The sequence below is a fragment of the Astatotilapia calliptera genome, chromosome 23 (genome assembly GCF_900246225.1).
Source record: "Astatotilapia calliptera chromosome 23, fAstCal1.2, whole genome shotgun sequence".
NCBI classification, from domain to species: domain Eukaryota; kingdom Metazoa; phylum Chordata; class Actinopteri; order Cichliformes; family Cichlidae; genus Astatotilapia; species Astatotilapia calliptera.
This window is the reverse complement of record NC_039323.1, coordinates 40,822,800-40,841,359: the sequence shown is the minus strand read 5'-3', so window position 1 is coordinate 40,841,359 and position 18,560 is coordinate 40,822,800. Positions and strand designations below refer to the sequence as shown.

General features: G+C 42.0%; 1 protein-coding gene and 1 long non-coding RNA gene across 3 annotated transcripts; one reads left to right on the top strand and one right to left on the bottom strand.

Moving 5' to 3' along the window:
- Nucleotides 1-808: 808 nt before the first annotated feature.
- On the bottom strand, nt 809-2,746 carry LOC113016610 (uncharacterized). Of its 2 annotated transcripts, none has more exons than XM_026159547.1 (4): nt 2,412-2,746; nt 2,140-2,195; nt 1,434-1,982; nt 809-1,200 (listed from the first exon to the last, which is right to left on the bottom strand). In XM_026159547.1, the coding sequence occupies exons 2-4, from the start codon at nt 2,152-2,154 to the stop codon at nt 1,114-1,116; spliced, it is 651 nt and encodes a 216-aa protein (XP_026015332.1). In that variant the 5' UTR covers nt 2,155-2,195; nt 2,412-2,746; the 3' UTR covers nt 809-1,113. The 2 variants fall into 2 exon arrangements, with proteins under 2 accessions (XP_026015332.1, XP_026015333.1); XM_026159548.1 differs by having other exon boundaries at nt 809-905; nt 1,461-1,982.
- A 12,705-nt stretch (nt 2,747-15,451) lies between these two features.
- Nucleotides 15,452-15,871, top strand: LOC113016972 (uncharacterized). The gene is made up of 3 exons (XR_003271343.1): nt 15,452-15,512; nt 15,580-15,654; nt 15,776-15,871. It is a non-coding gene; the product is annotated as an uncharacterized LOC113016972 (long non-coding RNA).
- The last annotated feature ends 2,689 nt before the right edge of the window (nt 15,872-18,560 follow it).

The window sequence follows — 18,560 nt, the reverse complement described above, 5'->3', positions numbered from 1 at the left end:
AGACAGGCTTCTTCTCTGCCTGTTCTTAAATCACTCCTGAAAACTCATCTCTTCACCCTGACCTTTGACACCTTGTAAGATGTTGGTTTTTAGTTTGAGTTTTTTAGTTTATTTTTGCTGTTTTATCTTGTTTTGAAATATAGGGCTGTTTACATTTTTTATGTATTATGTGTTTTATTTTTTTACTGTTATGTTTTATTCTATTGTTCTTAACTCATTTACTGTACAGCACTTTGGTTTTGTCCTGGGTTTTTTAAAGTGCTTTCTCAATAAAGATGGATTGGATTGGACTGGAAGATAAACACTTTAGTTTGCAGTACTGTGGTGAGTTCACAGTAAAGCACTGTGTTGGACTGGCGCACAGTGATTGTGGCGTTCATGGTCAGTGTTAGGTTACCTCAAGTACAGTGGATTCATTTGCATTTAAGCTGATGATGCTTCGATTAAGTCATCAAATTTCACCTTTATATCAGCTCTATAAGCCAATTCTCAGGATACTGTTAGTGTAGGAAATGGAAAGACAACCAAGATATCTGTGAAACGTCTGTTTACATCTTGAATTCAGCTCCGGCGTATGTGGTAAGTTGTTAATGAGTGACTTTAATTGATTCTTTCTTCAGATGTGGCTATACACTCTACTGAGAATAAGCATACTGTCATGATATGAGTGGATCTTCAAAATAGACATCAAAATAGGTCATGGAGAAAATAAGTATAAAAAGTAAAGATCTTATTAGGAATAATACTTTTTGGATAATTATAACCATCATAATCAACCGAATCATCTCAACATGTATTTGCTCAAAAATGTATTTATTACCACAAACATGTATTTAATTATCAACACAAGGAAAATCAACAGTTTCTAGAACTCCAACAGGGGCAGGACTTGGAGGTACTGGGATTTCAGGAGGCAGCAGAATGGTACACTGGTCAGTGTCATTATTATTGACCTGTGATGGTGGATGGCCTTGGAGGGAGCTGAGAGGTAACTCAGACCTCTTGTCTTCAGGACACATAAAGCAAACATACTCCTTCTCAGCAGCTGGAGACTTAGAGACATCCCAACTCATCAGCCTCATGCGTTTGGGCATCAAATGTTCCTCTTCATCATTAACAGAAAAAGCAGTAGAATATCTGCGCTTTCTGCAGAGACCTACCTCTGCAGTGGGTGGAGGTCTCGGAGGCAGAGGAACATCGCTAGGACACATGAAAAATGTCACTTCATCATCCAGGGATGCATGATCATTTTTCAAATCTGGATTAATGAGGTTGTCAGTGTACTTTGCATGAAAGCTGGCATCAGCAGGTGGAGGATTTGAAGAAACTGGAACATCAGAACTCATCAGCCTCATGCGTTTGGGCATCAAATGTTCCTCTTCATCCTCCACAGAAAAAGCAGTAGAATATCTGCGCTTTCTGCAGAGACCTACCTCTGCAGTGGGTGGAGGCACTGGGATTTCAGGAGGCAGCAGAATGGTACACTGGTCAGTGTCATTATTATTGACCTGTGATGGTGGATGGCCTTGGAGGGAGCAGAGAGGTAACTCAGACCTCTTGTCTTCAGGACACATAAAGCAAACATACTCCTTCTCAGCAGCTGGAGACTTAGAGACATCCCAACTCATCAGCCTCATGCGTTTGGGCATCAAATGTTCCTCTTCATCCTCCACAGAAAAAGCAGTAGAATATCTGCGCTTTCTGCAGAGACCTACCTCTGCAGTGGGTGGAGGTCTCGGAGGCAGAGGAACATCAGTAGGACACATGAAAAACATCACGTCATCATCCAGGGATGAACGATCGTTTTTCAAATCTGGATGCATGATCTTGTCTGTGTCCTTCGACTGAAAGCTGGCATCAGCAGGTGGTGGACTTAGGAGCTCACATGCAGGTGCGCTGATAGGTCGGAACATGAAAGCGGGAACTTCATTGTCCAGAGCACAACGGTCTGCACTGGATGAGCGTGGGAGCTTCTCCTTTGCCTGTGGAGGAGGCAGACTTTGACTTTGTGTTGCAGAGGAACATTTAAGTCATCTGACGTTTTGCTCTGTTACATATTATTATTGTTGTTGTTGGATTTTTCTTTAAAAATTCACACGATTTAATGTTTAGAAACAGACACAGTGAAGGGTAACTTACCACAGCTCGAGCCATTTTAGGCGTCTGTCAAGGCAAAGACGCAGGATTTGGTTTCTCTGTGTAAGATTACAGGACAGTTGTCAGTTTCATTTTCAAGTCAGTTGGATAAATTCATATCAAACTTCTCAAACTGTATCATTAAAGCATTGTTTAGGTGGACAAATATGAAAGATATGAAGATAAAAACAGTAACAGCTGGCAATCAAGGGAAAACAACCTTACGAAAAAGGTCTTAATCATTATTGTTTTAAAGTAAATCTTTCAGTCCTTACTTCAGTGATTGTTTGAAGTCTCTGTGCTTGTTGTCAGTCGCAGATTTGTGTAAAATATTTGCAGTTTGTGAATAAAGTTTGCAGGAGCTCCAAAGTTTGTCTGTTCAATACCAAAGTAATGAGGAGACTGAGTGCAGGTTTGGAATCCTCAGTGACAGAAGAATGCAGCAATGTTTGAATTTGAATTTGTTATTGTTTTATTAACAACAACTACCAGGATCATACCATAGCAACACAGTGATGCCCAATCAAATGTCAGGTACAAGGGATAGCCCACATACACATCCAACAGCACAGTAAAGCAATGGGCACCAATGCCACCAGTCAGGCCTTAAAAATACCTGAGTTATATAACAGCACACTGACAGTGTCTCATCCAAAAATATAAAATGTATAAATACAGTTAATATCATTTTCATTTAAATTTTATTTAATTCTCTTCATATAGTGCCAAACAGATGTCTCAAGTCGTCACTGTTACAACATAGATAAACATGAACATGAAATCCATTATTTAATTCTCTTCCATTCACTCCAGTTCAATTCAATAGCTATATAGATGGATAGACAGATACTGTATTATATACTATATTGATTCCAAATGGAGAATTAATGTGTTATATCACCAGGATAATGAATTCAAGTAGTACAATCTCCAATAAACAGACAACACAGTTCAAGTTCAAAGTGCAATATGTGCAGGATCCAGGCTTTATATTGTAAGATGCAAAATGTTTATATATACATAATATTGTTGAAAAAATAAAGAAAGTTAAAAATCAAAATAAGTTTATTGTCACTGTGGCTGATGTGATTGCAATATGAACCCGGAAGCAGACAAGGGAGAGATGGAACTGAATCTTAACAAAAAAACAAACCATTTATTAGGTTGAAAAACACGAACACAAAACAAGGCCCAGCAAACAGGGGCGGAAACTAAAACTAAAACCTATCCTGGGAATAACTCGGTATGACTATGACAACTATGACAAGAAAACATGAACATGAATCCGAGGAGGTGCATGCGAGAAACTCTGATGAAAAAACATGAACATGAACATGGACCTAAACAGAATCAGGAGATAACCTGAAACCCGGAATAACGTGAACGGAGGAAAACGCACCAACACTGCCCAGAGGAAGACAGCGGACTTAAATACACAGAAGAGAAAGGAGGGAAGTGGAAACACAGCTGACACAAATGAACCTGACACCACAGGGGAAGCAACATGAAACACACTGAACATGGAAACACAACCCTTTCATAATAAAAGACGAAACAAGGAGAGACGTGGACGTGCCACCGATTGTGCAAGTTCCCCCACCTAAAATGATGACAGAGGTCAGTAATTTGCACCAGAGGTACACTTCAACTGTGAGAGACAGAATGTGAAAAAAAAATCCATGAATCCACATGGTAGGATTTGTAAAGAATTTATTCGTAAATCAGGGTGGCAAATAAGTATTTGGTCAATAACAAAAATCCAACTCAATACTTTGTAACATAACCTTTGTTGGCAATAACAGAGGTCAAACGTTTACTATAGGTCTTTACCAGGTTTGCACACACAGTAGCTGGTATTTTGGCCCATTCCTCCATGCAGATCTTCTCGAGAGCAGTGATGTTTTGGGGTTGTCGCCGAGCAACACGGACTTTCAACTCCCGCCACAGATTTTCTATGGGGTTGAGGTCTGGAGACTGGCTAGGCCACTCCAGGACTTTCAAATGCTTCTTACGGAGCCACTCCTTTGTTGCCCGGGCGGTGTGTTTTGGATCATTGTCATGTTGGAAGACCCAGCCTCGTTTCATCTTCAAAGTTCTCACTGATGGAAGGAGGTTTTGGCTCAAAATCTCACGATACATGGCCCCATTCATTCTGTCCTTAACACGGATCAGTCGTCCTGTCCCCTTGGCAGAAAAACAGCCCCATAGCATGATGTTTCCACCCCCATGCTTCACAGTAGGTATGGTGTTCTTGGGATGCAACTCAGTATTCTTCGTCCTCCAAACACGACGAGTTTGAGTGATTTATGGTCCCCCAATAAAGTTTTATGACCCCCAGGAAGTAATAAAGTAATAAAGGAAGTAATAAGAATATGATATTCATAAAAATGTGATATTCATCAAAAAATATGCTAGTTCATAGCTCATTGCTTTTTTCCCCCCTAAAAACAACTAATTGATTATTTTCAAAGTTTCTTATATATCAAATAGCATTCTTTTATTTTTTTTTTAAACCATTAAAAAGTTTTTACTTTTTATGCTCAAAAAACGCCATCTGGTGGCGGGTCAGTGTGTGTGCGCGTGCGCCCGAGGCTGTGTGTTTGGGCGTGTGCCCGTGTCTCCGGACCGTGCTCTCTCGGGCTCCGTGCTTATGTGTTTAAAAATCTGTTAATCCATATTAAAATTGTTTAGTTAAACTTGTGCTTTTGTAACGTTCAGTATGGCCGGAAATACAGGCTGCATGCCTTGGGGCAAAACTTTATTTCGATTTATATGCATTTGTAGATTTAGAATAAAACTCATAGTCAAAAAAAACCTCTCGCCGATCCCCTAACCCTCCTTAGACACATAAGCAGGGAAAACTCCTTAAAAAACCCTCCGTGTTTTCTCCAAAACCCTAGAATAACTTGTTAGGTACCCCCTCTATTCCCAAAACCTTATATTCGATAACAGGGCAAATCCTGAAAAAATCCTTAGTCTTTTTTCTCAAATTCAGCGTCCCGCGGCTCCCGCCCACCGAGCAAAAGGCAAAACTCCTTTAAAAAATCCTCCGCGTTTTCTCCAAAACCCTACAATAACTTGTTATGTACCCCTCTATTCCCAAAACCTTATATTCAAAAACAGGGGAAAAATCCTTAGTCTTTTTTCTTCAAAACCATCCCTCTTACTAGCTACCTCTAAAATTCTACGCAGAGTCTAAGTTCTACCTCGCTCTTAATCGCACCGACCCGCAACCGCTTCCAGAGCACAATTTGTCCTGCTTGTTCGCTCCCCGCTCAGCTCCCGAATGCTGCTTACCTCGTTTGAAAATTTCCGCCGGAGACCAACTCCGCCTGACTTCGCCCCCCTGCCAATCACATAACAATGGCACGGCTCCCTTCGCACCCCGGTTAGCCAATCTGCTGCAGGTCCGATTTTTATGATCTCCCGCTGAGGTTAAGACTGCCGTCGAGCTCCCAGAAGACCTCTGCCTTCAGCCATATGTTTCACTCCATCTGACTGTGCAGGAGCTCAGTGTTGGGTATGGTAAATGGTCTGTTTCATATTCAGTGCTTTTAGACTCTTCCTGGTTGTTGATGAGACTTTGCAGAAAGCAGCTTCACCTCTGATCACACACACACACACACACACACACACACACACACACACACTCAACTCCACTCACTCATCTGGAGGATCAACACTCAGGCTAATGACGCTGATGGGGTTATTGCTCTGGGGATCTAGCAGGTGAGCTAAATCATGTGTAACATGTGAATTTCCTGAGTGTGGCATTAATAAAGTCTGTGTCTATGCCAAACCTGAAGTTTAAACTCCTTTTTTAAATTTACCAACATTTCTGATTTGCAGCTAAGACTGTGACATGTTTTCACCATTTGCAAGCCAGAATAGTGATCACTCTTGAAGCCTGGTTGCTGCACAGTACTAGGACTACTAGCACTAGTTCTGGTACTACTGCTACTGCACAAAACATATTGTTCAGGAATTTCACAAATTTGTTTAATGTGTTGGCTTACAGGTAAACTTGTTTTCCGATCAGTAGGTTTGGAGTAAAAAAGAACTGGACATATATTTGTCTTTTTGGGGCTACTTTTATGTCAAGAAAGTTAACTTTTTTAGAACTGTGATCAAGGATAACACATAAACCCTTGAAAATGTGAATGTAAAAATTGTACAAACTCCAGAAAAGTGGCAACTGATGTGGCAAAAGTGCAGACAATGTTTTACTTAAGTAGAGGTACAGCTGTTAGTGTCAAAAACATCTCGAGTAAAAAGTTTGATAAAGTATCGGGTCAGAAATGTGCTCAAAGTGAGAAAGTCAAAGTAGTAACCTAACTGAACCGTGTGCTATAATAAAAAAAATGAAATAATATTACTAGAGGGGGCTACAAACTTAGTGTGGTCGTAAAAGGCACAAAGGCCTCAGAGGCACATTTGGCAGCAAGGGTTAGAGCTCAGACATCTGGAGCCTGGAGGTTGGGGGGCTAACAACACTGACTGGTAAACAAAAAAGTCTAACATCTAGGTGTTACATGGTGCTGCAGGTGATAAAGAGCCATCAAACTACTTCCATTTGTTTAGAGGTGATTGCCAGTTTTGGTTGGGTTTTTTAGAGTCACAGAGATCCTGTTCTGCTTTACTTTAAAAAAAAGGATTTTCAGAGCTGTTGATATATGAATCAGTGCTCATAGAAACATGGATCAACCCTGTTTTGACAGTGTGAGTGTTACATTGTGACAGTTTCCATAAAAGCCTGCAGATTCTCTGAACAGATAGCCATGAAGCAACCATATTTTTCTTAAGAATAATTCAACTTAATATTATTTGTATGGCCATATCACGACAACAGAATAGCCTTAAACCAATTTTGGAGTAAACAGAACTGGATATATAGTTGCTTTTTTGGGTTACTTTGATGTCAAGAAAGTTAACTTGTTTAGAACTGTGATCAAGGATAACACGTAAAACGTTGAAAGTGTCAATATAAAAACTGCACAAACTCCAGAAAAGTGGCAACTGAGGTGGCAAAAGTGCAGGCAATGTTTACTTAAGTAGAAGTACAGCTGCTAGTGTCAAAAACACTCGAGTAAAGGTTTGATAAAGTATTGGGTCAGGAATGCGCTCAAAGTGAGTAAGTCAAAGTAGTAACCTAACTGAACCTTATGCTATAAAAAATAAATAATATTACTAGATAGGACTACAAACTTAGTCTGGTGTTAAAGACACAGAGGCCTCAGGGGGACATTTGGCAGCCAGGGTTAGAGCTCAGACAGCTGGAGCCTGGGGGTTGGGGCTAACAACTCTGACTGGTAAAAGAATCTAACATACAAGTGTTACATGGTGTTGCAGGTGATATAAATCCATAAACCATTGTTTAGAGGTTGTTGTGGAAGTTTTCCATTTAATAAAGCCTGCAGACAAGTGATGAGCAGTAGCTAACATTCTTTAATCAAGACAACTTTCTTACCAGACCCCCACCATCTGTCTAACTGTTTGAATGGAGTATGAGGCAGACATGCTAAAACAGTGACCTAAAAGCATTACCAATAAACAAAGTGATCAATACATAAATGAAAGAAATTCCTCTACAAGGTGATTGCCAGTTTTGTTGGGATTTTTAGAGACACAGAGAGTAACAGAGAGCCTGTCCTGCATTACTTTAAAAAAAATAAAGGGGGGTTTCAGAGCTGTTGATATACGCAGCAGTGTTCAAAGAAACATTAATCAACCCTGTTTTTGGCATTGAGTGTTACATTTGTGACAGTTTCAATGAAGCCTGCAAATTATTGCATTTATACTGGAGAGCAAAGAAAAATTAAATTCTACTTGTACTATGGAAAATCAGTTTCATAAAAGCTACATAAACAGAGCTGAAGAAGACTGTGCTTGTAAAACTAGCGGTAACGTCTAAGAACTATAAGACAAACTGTTTCTGCTATCGAAACAATTTGTGTTGTTAATCCTGAATGATTCATGGTGACAACATCATAAGAAGAAGGTCATTTTACTCCACACACACAAACACACATTTGGAAAATCACATAGTTTGACCATAAAAATTCCCAGAATAATTAGTATTTGAGATTGCTGAAGCAACATCACTAAAGAAAAATATCCTTGCATGTCACTTTGCTTTCATTTGAAAATCTAAAGGGTTTTTTTTTTAATGTAAAACATAAAAACAACAAAAACTTTAGATGTTAGAGATGTCCTGATGAAATTTGTGAATATCTAAATCAATGGTGTTTCCCTGTGAGAGTCTATAGGGCATAGACTGAGGCTGGGTTTTAGAAATACATGATGGTAACATGAGACATGTTACCTTTGAGAACACTAACATCTAGATTAAGATGTGAGAAGTAAATGCATCACAGAAGCTGAAAAGGAGTTCCTTGTCTCTAGATTAGTTGAAATAAATTGAAAATAAACTGATTTGAACAGGTTTGATGCATTATACAAAAAAAAAGGTTCATGAAATAGTTCATGTGATCTAAGCAAGAGTCGCTCGGAATCTCAAATGTTAAAGTACACTTACTGATTGTACTTTTACTACATGAGCTAATGCAGATGCTCTAAAAGCACGCTGACTGAAAAAGAAGCACACACTTGGAGAAACTGTGCTGTAACTTCTCATACTGTGAAGTTTTCTGACAAAAGTGAATTGAAAACTTATGCTGTACAGCTTACTAAGGGGTCCTGTGATGGGCCATGTGCAATTACACAAAAGAACAAGTTAAATTTCACCATAACACTGACTGGAGAAAAGCCAGTTTGGTATTCTAATTGACATTACAACTGTAATCAGTAAAATCAGTGCTGTGATAGTTAGTTTAAGATCACAACCTGATTTAAAACACAGTCTAACATCAACATTCTTGCCCCTGAAAATAGGTCAGGATGGCCGAAAAATGTACTTTAAAAATGAGATTTTCTTTTTGTTTCATTGGAACAGTAAAGTACCATAACAAAGAAATGAGTACACCTTTGTAGATATCACTGATATGGAGTTTTTCATGTTGTACATAAAGACTTAGGGTTGCTAGTTTCCTAGTGGCATTTCCTCATTTAAACCATGGTGACTTAAAAGTTTAGCAGCAAGACACTTGTTTCCTTTGTTCCATCAAACATTTCTTTCAGAGATCTGTGTTTATCAGAGCGATATGTGACTCATTTTTTATTGAATCACCAGGAAGTACACAAATACAAGATTAAATATTTTATTTATTTATCAAAGATACATAATTACACATTGATACAATGAACAAGGTGTTTATAAAAATTACACATGGTGTAAGAAAAACATTATAACATACAAATAAGTGTTTTATGATAATCTGACATACTTTAAAAGCATAAGAATAAAAGTTTAAAAAAAAATCATGTTCTTTGATGATCACATTACATGTATCATATTTTTAAAGCATAACATAGGGAGCAAAGTGCTCACAAAAACAGTTTTAGAGGACTTAAACACGATCATTTTTTCCACAGTGCTTGTATGCCTCTTGCAAAACTATGTACTTTTCACCATAAGTCACAATAACTCACGATTATCTAAGACCAGCCATGAACATGGACAGTCGCTTCATTACAATCATTTGTCCCCGCTGCTGCCCTCAGATCCAGATGCAGTCTTCTGTACTGGGGGGGTAAAATGGCTCTTTTGGTGGTTCATAAAAAATATCTCAAAAAGCGATGTTCGTGAGGGGACCAGAAACACTGGGTTGCAGAGCAGTTGGTAAGGACTTGTATATTTCTGGAGAGTCTGCAAAAAGCTGTCTTCCTCGTGCTCCTGATTGGATATGTGGAGCCCCGCTCTGATATCTCACTGGTGGCAGCTAAAGGTATGCATGCCTTGGAGGCGGAGTTGGTCTCGGGCGCAATCTTTCAAACGAGCCTCACGGCATTTCAGGCAAACTCAGGCCAGAAACAACATCCGGTCACTCGCGGTCAAAATCCACGCAGAGCTGATCTAGCGTAGAGAGCAGATGCTGTCTATCGCGTGTGGAGAGACGGATGTTCTTGCCTGTGGATCGCTCAAGCACTGGTGGAGAAGAATTCGGCGAACTCGAAAAAATAAAGGTGTCCAAGTCTGAGATATCTAGAAAGTTTGATAAAAATGAAAAAGAGCTTACAGTTTTTTCTGATTGCTTAAGCACATTTTTTGTAACTATTGGCTAATTTTGCAAAACTCTTCACACAAATAAGAAAACCTGTCACCCAATCATCAAAACATTGTAGTTCTCTTGCAAAAGCAAACACAGCTAGATTAACTCTTCACACCTTCGTAAAAATGGTGTTTCCGTATCAAACAGTACACACAAGCCATCATCTACTAAGCACACAATGCGCCAACTGCACACTGATGGTATGAATACAAAACACATCTGGCGTTTGCCTTCCCTGTGCACAAGGTAGGCTATGTCAGTGTGAGCTCATACTTCTGTCATAGATCCATAAGCATAGAGGGATCCAAACTTCAAGTACTGGTGTTTATTCAAACACATCAAAACAAACACAAGTGTTTATTTCCAAGTATAGGATTATTTGCAATCGCCATAATGACTATATGGGTTACTTGGTCTGCAGTGAACATGCTTCCTCTGCCCCAGCATCTGGTCATCTAGCAATTCTGTAAAGTAACAATTTCAGTATTTTCACATCTATGGTATTGGTGTGTGACTTAAAGCGAGCAGCAAAGACACTAAACCAGTGGTTCTTAACCTTGTTGGAGGTACCGAACCCCACAAGCTTCATATGCGCATTCACTGAACCCCTCTTTAGTGAAAAATAAAATGTGATTTTTTTACTGGTGCACAAAATGAGCCATGCATGTCATGGCGAAAGCTCTGCCGAACCCCTGAGACCGACTCACCGAACCCCTAGGGTTCGATCGAACCCAGGTTAAGAACCATTGCACTAAACTGTGTGTTTCCAGCTGAAGCTGCTTTTTGTGTTGCTCCCACAATCCTGTCTGAAACAGTCAGTGAGGAAAACTCAGTTTATGCTTCCAAGCTCATTGTGAGAGGGCACATTGTGTTCCTGCAAGTGCTGATTTTGTCTGCATCCCTGAGTTTAGTGAGCTGCCTCCAAGGACTTGTGAAGCCCAGTGTGTTAAGGCTGCATCTCCCAGATGTTTCCAGCAGAGACGATAAATGTTCCCACAAAGGCTCAGCCAAAGACGGTTTGATTTTCTGAGTGTTGGCCTCAAGAGATTGCTCAGTGAGCACCTGAGTGTTTCTGGGACATCGGACACTAACTGGAACTTCAAGTCTGGTTCTGAAGCTGCACATGCAAAGACTGTTTCTGGTTGTAGAGACCTGGCTGTTCCAGGGATTGTAACCTCCCCAGAGGCTGAGCTGCTGACCTCAGCTGACTCTGGAGCCTTGAAGGTAACTAAGTTTGCACCGCTCGGGTGAGCCATCTCAGCTGCAACAGCCTCCACAGAGAGCTCACGCAAGCTTACCCAGCCTGCTGAGGATTTTATGCTGCTGCAGCCCAAAAGGCATCCTGAGCTGGCTGACAGCCACCCACAGCTTCAGCTGCCTCAGCCAGGGGTCTCCACACCTGCTGGCCCTGCATCTGCTCTGACTGGGGGCTCCGGAGAGCCGCGCCAGCCATCCATCTCTGCTGGGGCTCCTGTTTGAGAATGTAGGAGTGTAAACTTCAAATATCTGCTCGGTTTGTCAAGATATCACATATTTGCAAAAGTGCTCTGACGTTTTTGGAGACGTCTGTTACCCACCATCTGGATAGCTAACCGGGAGGTCGAGGGTCATTAGAGCCGGCGAGAACAGCGGACTCCCGGCACATCGTTTTTGGACCCCCACGGCCTTTGGCTGTTCAGGTTTAAACATGATATATAAGTCACTTAGATCACGTAAAAATGTTATCGTTTGGCTTTTTTCAGTGTTGTTTGTTTGGTTTGGCTGAAGTTACAGTTTTCACACAGCTGAATAAATGTCAAACAGAAAAGTGATTAAACAGACGTGTGAGACGGTCGAGAGTTTACTCCTGTGTCCTGTTAGATTTTAGACAGCAAGGAGCAGACGGCTGAGTTTATTAAACTCCACCGAGACAGCGGTGACGCGGATCTAAAGGCCAGACCGTCACAGCCGCTCACTTCCCGCCTACCCGACCTTTGGAGGACCCGGCCCACGTAGACCTTGAAGGCCGGGTCCTCAGGAGGATGCAGCCTGTGAGTTTGGACACGCCATGACACATGATTTTCTACAGCTGATGTGTTTAAATGAGCTCTACAGGTGAACAGACTTATTAACGTTACCAGCATAATAAACTGTCCTGTCACTGAAGGTGTCTGCCCAACAAGGACGTGGTGCTGAATGCATCCAGACCCCTGCTGACTGTCTTTGCAGCTTCGGTCAAAGGTACAGTGTCCACTGTGACCCTGAGAGCAGGACACAGCCAGAGGTGAGTCAGCAGTTACAAACTAAATGCTGCTGACATGAATCAAACTGCTGGATAACCCACTGCTCATGAAAATGGCACCTTTCTGTTGCTTTTTGAGATTACTGAGAATATTTGAATTGTGACTCAGATGGCAGATCCAGGCTCTCAGCCTCCAGCTGAAACTTCCAGTCCTCCCCCAGCCAGAAGCTCTGATGCTGGGCTGAGAGACTTTGATCCTTCCCTGGATCCAGAAATCCAGGAGAGAGAAGGAGAACAGGACCTCCTTCCTGATCTGGAGAGGCCTGAGGGAAAGAAAGATGGAGCAGACAGAGCTTTGAACAAATCCAAACCTCCTGAGCTTCACCTCCACAAAGGTGCAGACACTGATGCACAGATTCACATGTGACACCTGCAGCGTCCAGCTTGTGCCGCTGACATTATCTCCACTCTGATACAAGCCTCATTCACTCGCTCACACACGTTCATACAATCACCTTTTCCTCACAGTCACACACATGAATGTAATGAGGGGAACTCGGGGTTCACTGTCATTCCTCAGGATACTTTGATATGCAGACTGGAGGCTCTGTGGATGAAACACCGACTGTCTGAACCACTCTGAAGTGTTCATGATGGACTTCATCCTGATTAACACTACAATACTTGTTAGAGGCCTTTTATATGTAATAATATTCTTTTCCATTAAAGCTCTGAACATTCTCACTCTTTCTTGACCAGGTGTGACAGGTGAAGGACACCGGCGAATAGGAGGACAGAAGCTGAGAGCCATTAGTCACATGACTTCAGCTGCTGCTGCCTCACCAACCACTGGCCCCTCGGTGAGTCTAGAGTTACAGCAGTGACCACAGGAAGTGCACACGTGTGATCTAAAGCTACATGTGGGCCTGTGACCATCAGTCTTCTCACTGTGGTAGACGGGTTTGTGAGTCCCTGTGATGCTGGGAGTGTCCAGGACAGTCGCTCCTGATCGGGTCTCTCATGGAAAGCTGGTACCAGGAATTCCTGGAAAATTCCTCCACAAAAGAGAACTGGGAACATAAGTGCAGAGTGACAGAGGTGCTCAGCAACCCTGCTGTTATATGGGAATAGAACCAGAATAGTCGGCAACCACTTGAGTTAAGTTAGCCAAAGAGATGCGACTCAGACTGACTTCATCATGTTGGCAACGTGTCTGCATTGATAAATTCCAGTTATTGACAAATCAGAGAATAATTCCAGTCATTCAGAGACAGATTGTGATTGTTTGGAGGATGTAATCGTTTCCCTTCAGGGAGCGTGTTGGACGCTCAGTGTCCGGGTGATTAGCTGATGCAACTACTTAGAATCAGTTTGTGAATATGAAGAAAATCAGTGCAGTCACTGGACAAACTCTGATTCTTCCTAGTTTCACTCTTGTTTCAGTCCAGTGTGACTGAGGTGGTAAAAAATGATCTGACTTTTAGCCACACAGCTGTCTGCTAGAGAAAAAGCCTTTGTGCACAACTTTCTTAAAGGCAAACAGCACCATGTTCACTGCAGCTGCAGCAAACGCAGCAAAGAGTGAAAGTTGGACTGAGAATGTTGTGACTGTTTCATGAGAAAGAGCAGGAAAACAAGCATCACACACCCAGACACAGTGCTGGGATTAGAATTAGACTTTAGAGCCAAATGTAGGACAAAAGCTTTAATATGAAAGAGGAAAACCCAACAACAGCCAGAGCATGAAGCTCAAAACTATACCAATCACCAAGAAAGCTGACAGGCCTGTGACACGTCAGAGACGCCGTTCAAATCATAAAGAAGTTGGTTTATTGACAAAATGTAAAAAACCAAAAGAATCAAGTCAACCTTCAGTTTCGAGCGAGTAGACCAATCAGGCACAGCAGCAGCTCTAGAATAAGCAACAATTTGATGTATTACAAACAACCTTTCATATACACACATACATATGGCTCATATGCTGTTTAAAAAGGGCTCAAAGACCCAACAGATTACACAAAGTACAAAAACACTTTCATTCAGACAACAGTCAGCTGTGCACGAGACAGAGAGCCGACTACAGTTAGTAACATGGACTCACTTTGTTTCAGACACGACACAAAGTAACACAAAGCCACAAAGAGCAGAAACATCAAAAAGGAGGCAGAGCAGCAGCAACTCTCCATGAGCTGTGAGGCTAACAGCCACCCACACTTCCTGTGATGCATAATGAAAACAACATTAACCTGAAGGATGATAACAACAGAAAGAAGTCTAAGCTAACGTTACACAGCGCTCACACAGCGCTGACTGTACAGGCCTCACACAGCTACGACCTGCATCCACAACACCTGATTCTACTGAACACAAACAAGTTAATGATATATGAGCAATCCAGGGAAGGCTTCCAGGAAGGTGAGGATCCAAAGACAGCTCTACAACAGCATCAGTCAGCAACAATGTTACTAATCACTGACTCTTTCATCCTTTTATACTCAATCAAAAAGTGCTGTGTTCACATTTGTTTCTGCTGAAATCCAGAGACTGAAAATGCGTCTTTTTAAAGTTTGAATAAACTGACTGAACTTGTCACGAGTCCAACCGTGAGGAACACTTCCCCCCATGACACATCACAGGACAACGTCTCAGTGGAGGGGGGACAGTAGCTCAGTTTAGGCAGTCACACTCAGAATCGATGCCTCCAGTCAGGGTCAAACGTGGTCCTCAGAAACCTGCAGATGTTTGGGCCAAGCTCTCACTGGTCTCTGCGTCTGTAGACTGAGCTGATGTTTCTCCAGGTGTCTGGTAAAAGGACGATGCTGCTGTCCAATGAGGCGAGGAGAGAAGTAGCCAAACAGGCGAGAGCCGTGAAGGAGGAACGGCGGGCAGCTCTGGATGCCCGACATAAATACCTAATGAGCAGGCTGGCCGACGCCGGCAGCCTGGAGGAGGCGGCGGTGGAAGACGCCATCGTCTCTGATGACAGAGTAAGTTCAGAGACGTGATCCTTCCTCAGAGTTGAACCTTTGAGTCATTAATGTCTGATTCTTCCAGTTCAGTCTGATCCATGAATTCTTTGCTGCAAACGGATCCAAGAAGCTGATTTTCTTCTATCAGGATGTCAAACAGGTAATTTTGATCACATTTCAATGACTGACACATGAAGGTCTAACCGCTCTTCATAATCTGCTGTCCTGTTTGTTGCACCGTACTTTGTATTCATATCTTTTAATATCTGCCTTTCTCCCAGAGTCTGTCCTCCCGTCAGTCTTCCTTTGTGGACGCATCAAACTCAGCTGTGGCTCAGAGGAAACTCTTCCTCACTACGGGGAACTCTGAGGTTGGCTTCAGCTTTTTGTGTTTAGTTAATGTGAGAATCACAGAAAAATGCTGATATGAGTGGAAGGTTCTGCTGGGAAATTGGCGAAGAGCAGATTATTGAACTGCGAGGCAGACAGTTCATTTCAGTGATGCCAGTTTATTAGAAACGAGGACTGTGGGGCTGCTGGAAGTCAGGACGGCCGCTCTCTGGATAAACCTGACAGCTGAGGTGGAGAGCAGGATTTATCCACAGACGGCTTCTTCCAAGCAAATGTCCTGAACACACCTGAGCTGAGGGTTACACAGTGTGTCCTGTGTGATCTCTGCTTTATGGTGGTTGAATCTCACAAATGTGACCATCAGACCTGACGACTTATTTGTGATGTTTTCATTAAAAATATCCTGGGTGAGGTGTTTGGGGCCTGTCCCATGAGGAGGAGTCTCCAGGGCAGACCCAGGACACACTAGAGAGGTTATATCTCTCAGCAGGCCTGGGAATGCCTCAGTATTGTCCTGGATATGCTGGAGGAAGTGGTTGTTTAGGGAGGTCTGGGATTCTCTGCTTAGACTGCTGCACCTGTGACCCGGGACCAGATAAACAGGAAATGGATGTTTGAAATTCAAAGAAATCCTCTTTTAATAATGAGGAAAAAAGACAGCAGGAGATCCATCGCAACTAACAAAACACTTCAAACACATCAATGCATCAACTTTAATCAACTTCATTTGGTTCAAATGAAGGAATCTAACAAAGCACTCACTAAAATGAAACACCAGTTAGTTTCCCGAGCTCAACAGGTCGAACACCTGAGTTTGGTTTGCGGTGCAGTTTTTATTTCTTCTAGATAACCTGGGTTATTTGCACAGGAAGGTTTTTAAATGTATTTCTTAAGTACGATCTTATATGGGGGTTGATTTTATAGCATAACAGAATAATGTAATAACTCTAATAGAGTATAAAACATTTGCAGAATGAAGTACAAGGTGAAGAAAAGTCAGAACGGCCCTATTTGAAAATACAGTCTCAGAAGGTCAGAGATGGACAAATTCAGCTACAGAAACATGTGGCCATTTTTTTAAAGCCATAGAGCATATTACAGACGACACAAAGAGCAAACACTGTAAACTTCTAACCACAGACCTCACACAGCTCACACACGTCAGAGTGAAGCTGTCATTTCCTGAAGCTTCCACACAAGAGAACTGGCAACAAGGTGGAGTCCTCATGGATCACTAGCAGAGAAATGTGGGTGGGTGCCAGACCACATGGACTCGACTCACTTTATTTCATACAAAGGAGCAGACTAATGCTGTCATCCTTAAAGACTAACTAGAAACAAGCAGTGCGCTCGCATTGACTCGACTTGTTTTGCAAGTTTGAAGTGAGATGGTACTTTGGAGTCAGCCTCCCGAGATGATGGCTGGTTTTTGAAAAACATCTCATATTTATACAATGAGTAGCAGACTTTCCTGATTTGCAGAGGTCAATGTCCTCCTCAGTCATGCGCCATGAGTGGCACAGATACTATTCATCAAATAACTAACATGGCCTTGATTGTTACTCCAGAGACTTATCTGCGATGTAGCTTTATAGCATTTTCATTAGCAATCGTATGATTTGTGTTACAATGACCTTTGTGGACAGGCCCGGACCCCCAGGCCTCGTCCGTGACGCCGACGGTGAGCGCAACGTTTTTGTTTTCTTGCGCTTAAAATAACCTGATCAGCGTTCTGCGGACGGTTTGTTTACATTTCTCACATCTGTGATTGTTCACCCGGGTTGGACACAAGCAGAGAGGGCTTTCAAGATGAAAAAGCCAACGTGAAACTTTAACGGACGACAAAGTTTTTCAATCAAATCTCCGTCACACCCTTCCTTGACCTCATCACGTTACCCACCTTAGTCAAGGAACAGTGGTTCGGGAAAATATGCATTTGTTTTTTGGACTACTTTAAAACGTATCTCAACTAGTGATGTGCGGATTGATACTGAAATATCGATTCCTCCGATACCCGTCATTGTGTCCGGCCCCTTGGCGTGCACACTCACAACAATGGCTGAGCGTAAACAGAGTCATGTGCAGACGTATTTTACCTCCACGAACAGCTGAGACGTGGTTTGCCATACATGTGGCAAGAATGTGAGGTGTTGTGGTAACACCGCTGACCTGGTCAAACACCTCAGAGTGAATCATATCACAGAATATGACGAGTGTATGTTGAGGGGAACTGAAGAGGAGGAGAGGGAGAGGTGCTGCCAGGGCGAGACAGACGTCTCTCACGGAGTCCTTTAATGCTGCAGGCAGGCAACAAATAGCCACAACTTCAGGTTTTTCATTTCTATATGATAATTCTGCATCATTAAGTGATAAGAACAAGTAATCTGATGTCCTGTGATCATTACGACGCTATAATTTGAGATAAAATAAAAGAGAGTAAAAAAATAAGTTTTTGTTCAGAGTATCGGTATCAGATCAGTATCGTCGATACCACCCTGAATTTTACTTGGTATCGGATCAGAAAGGAAATCAGTGGAAATCAAATCCTGCTTCTACAGGTGTCCAGTTCATTCACTCTGACCCCTCCAGATAAGCGTTGCCAGTTCTCACTGTGCTGTAGATCACATTTTCTTGTGTTTGGGGTTATAACGGTTACTTTTGAGGTCTGTGTTATAAAGCAAGTTAATCCTGAATTTAACTGGAGAAGACAAGTTT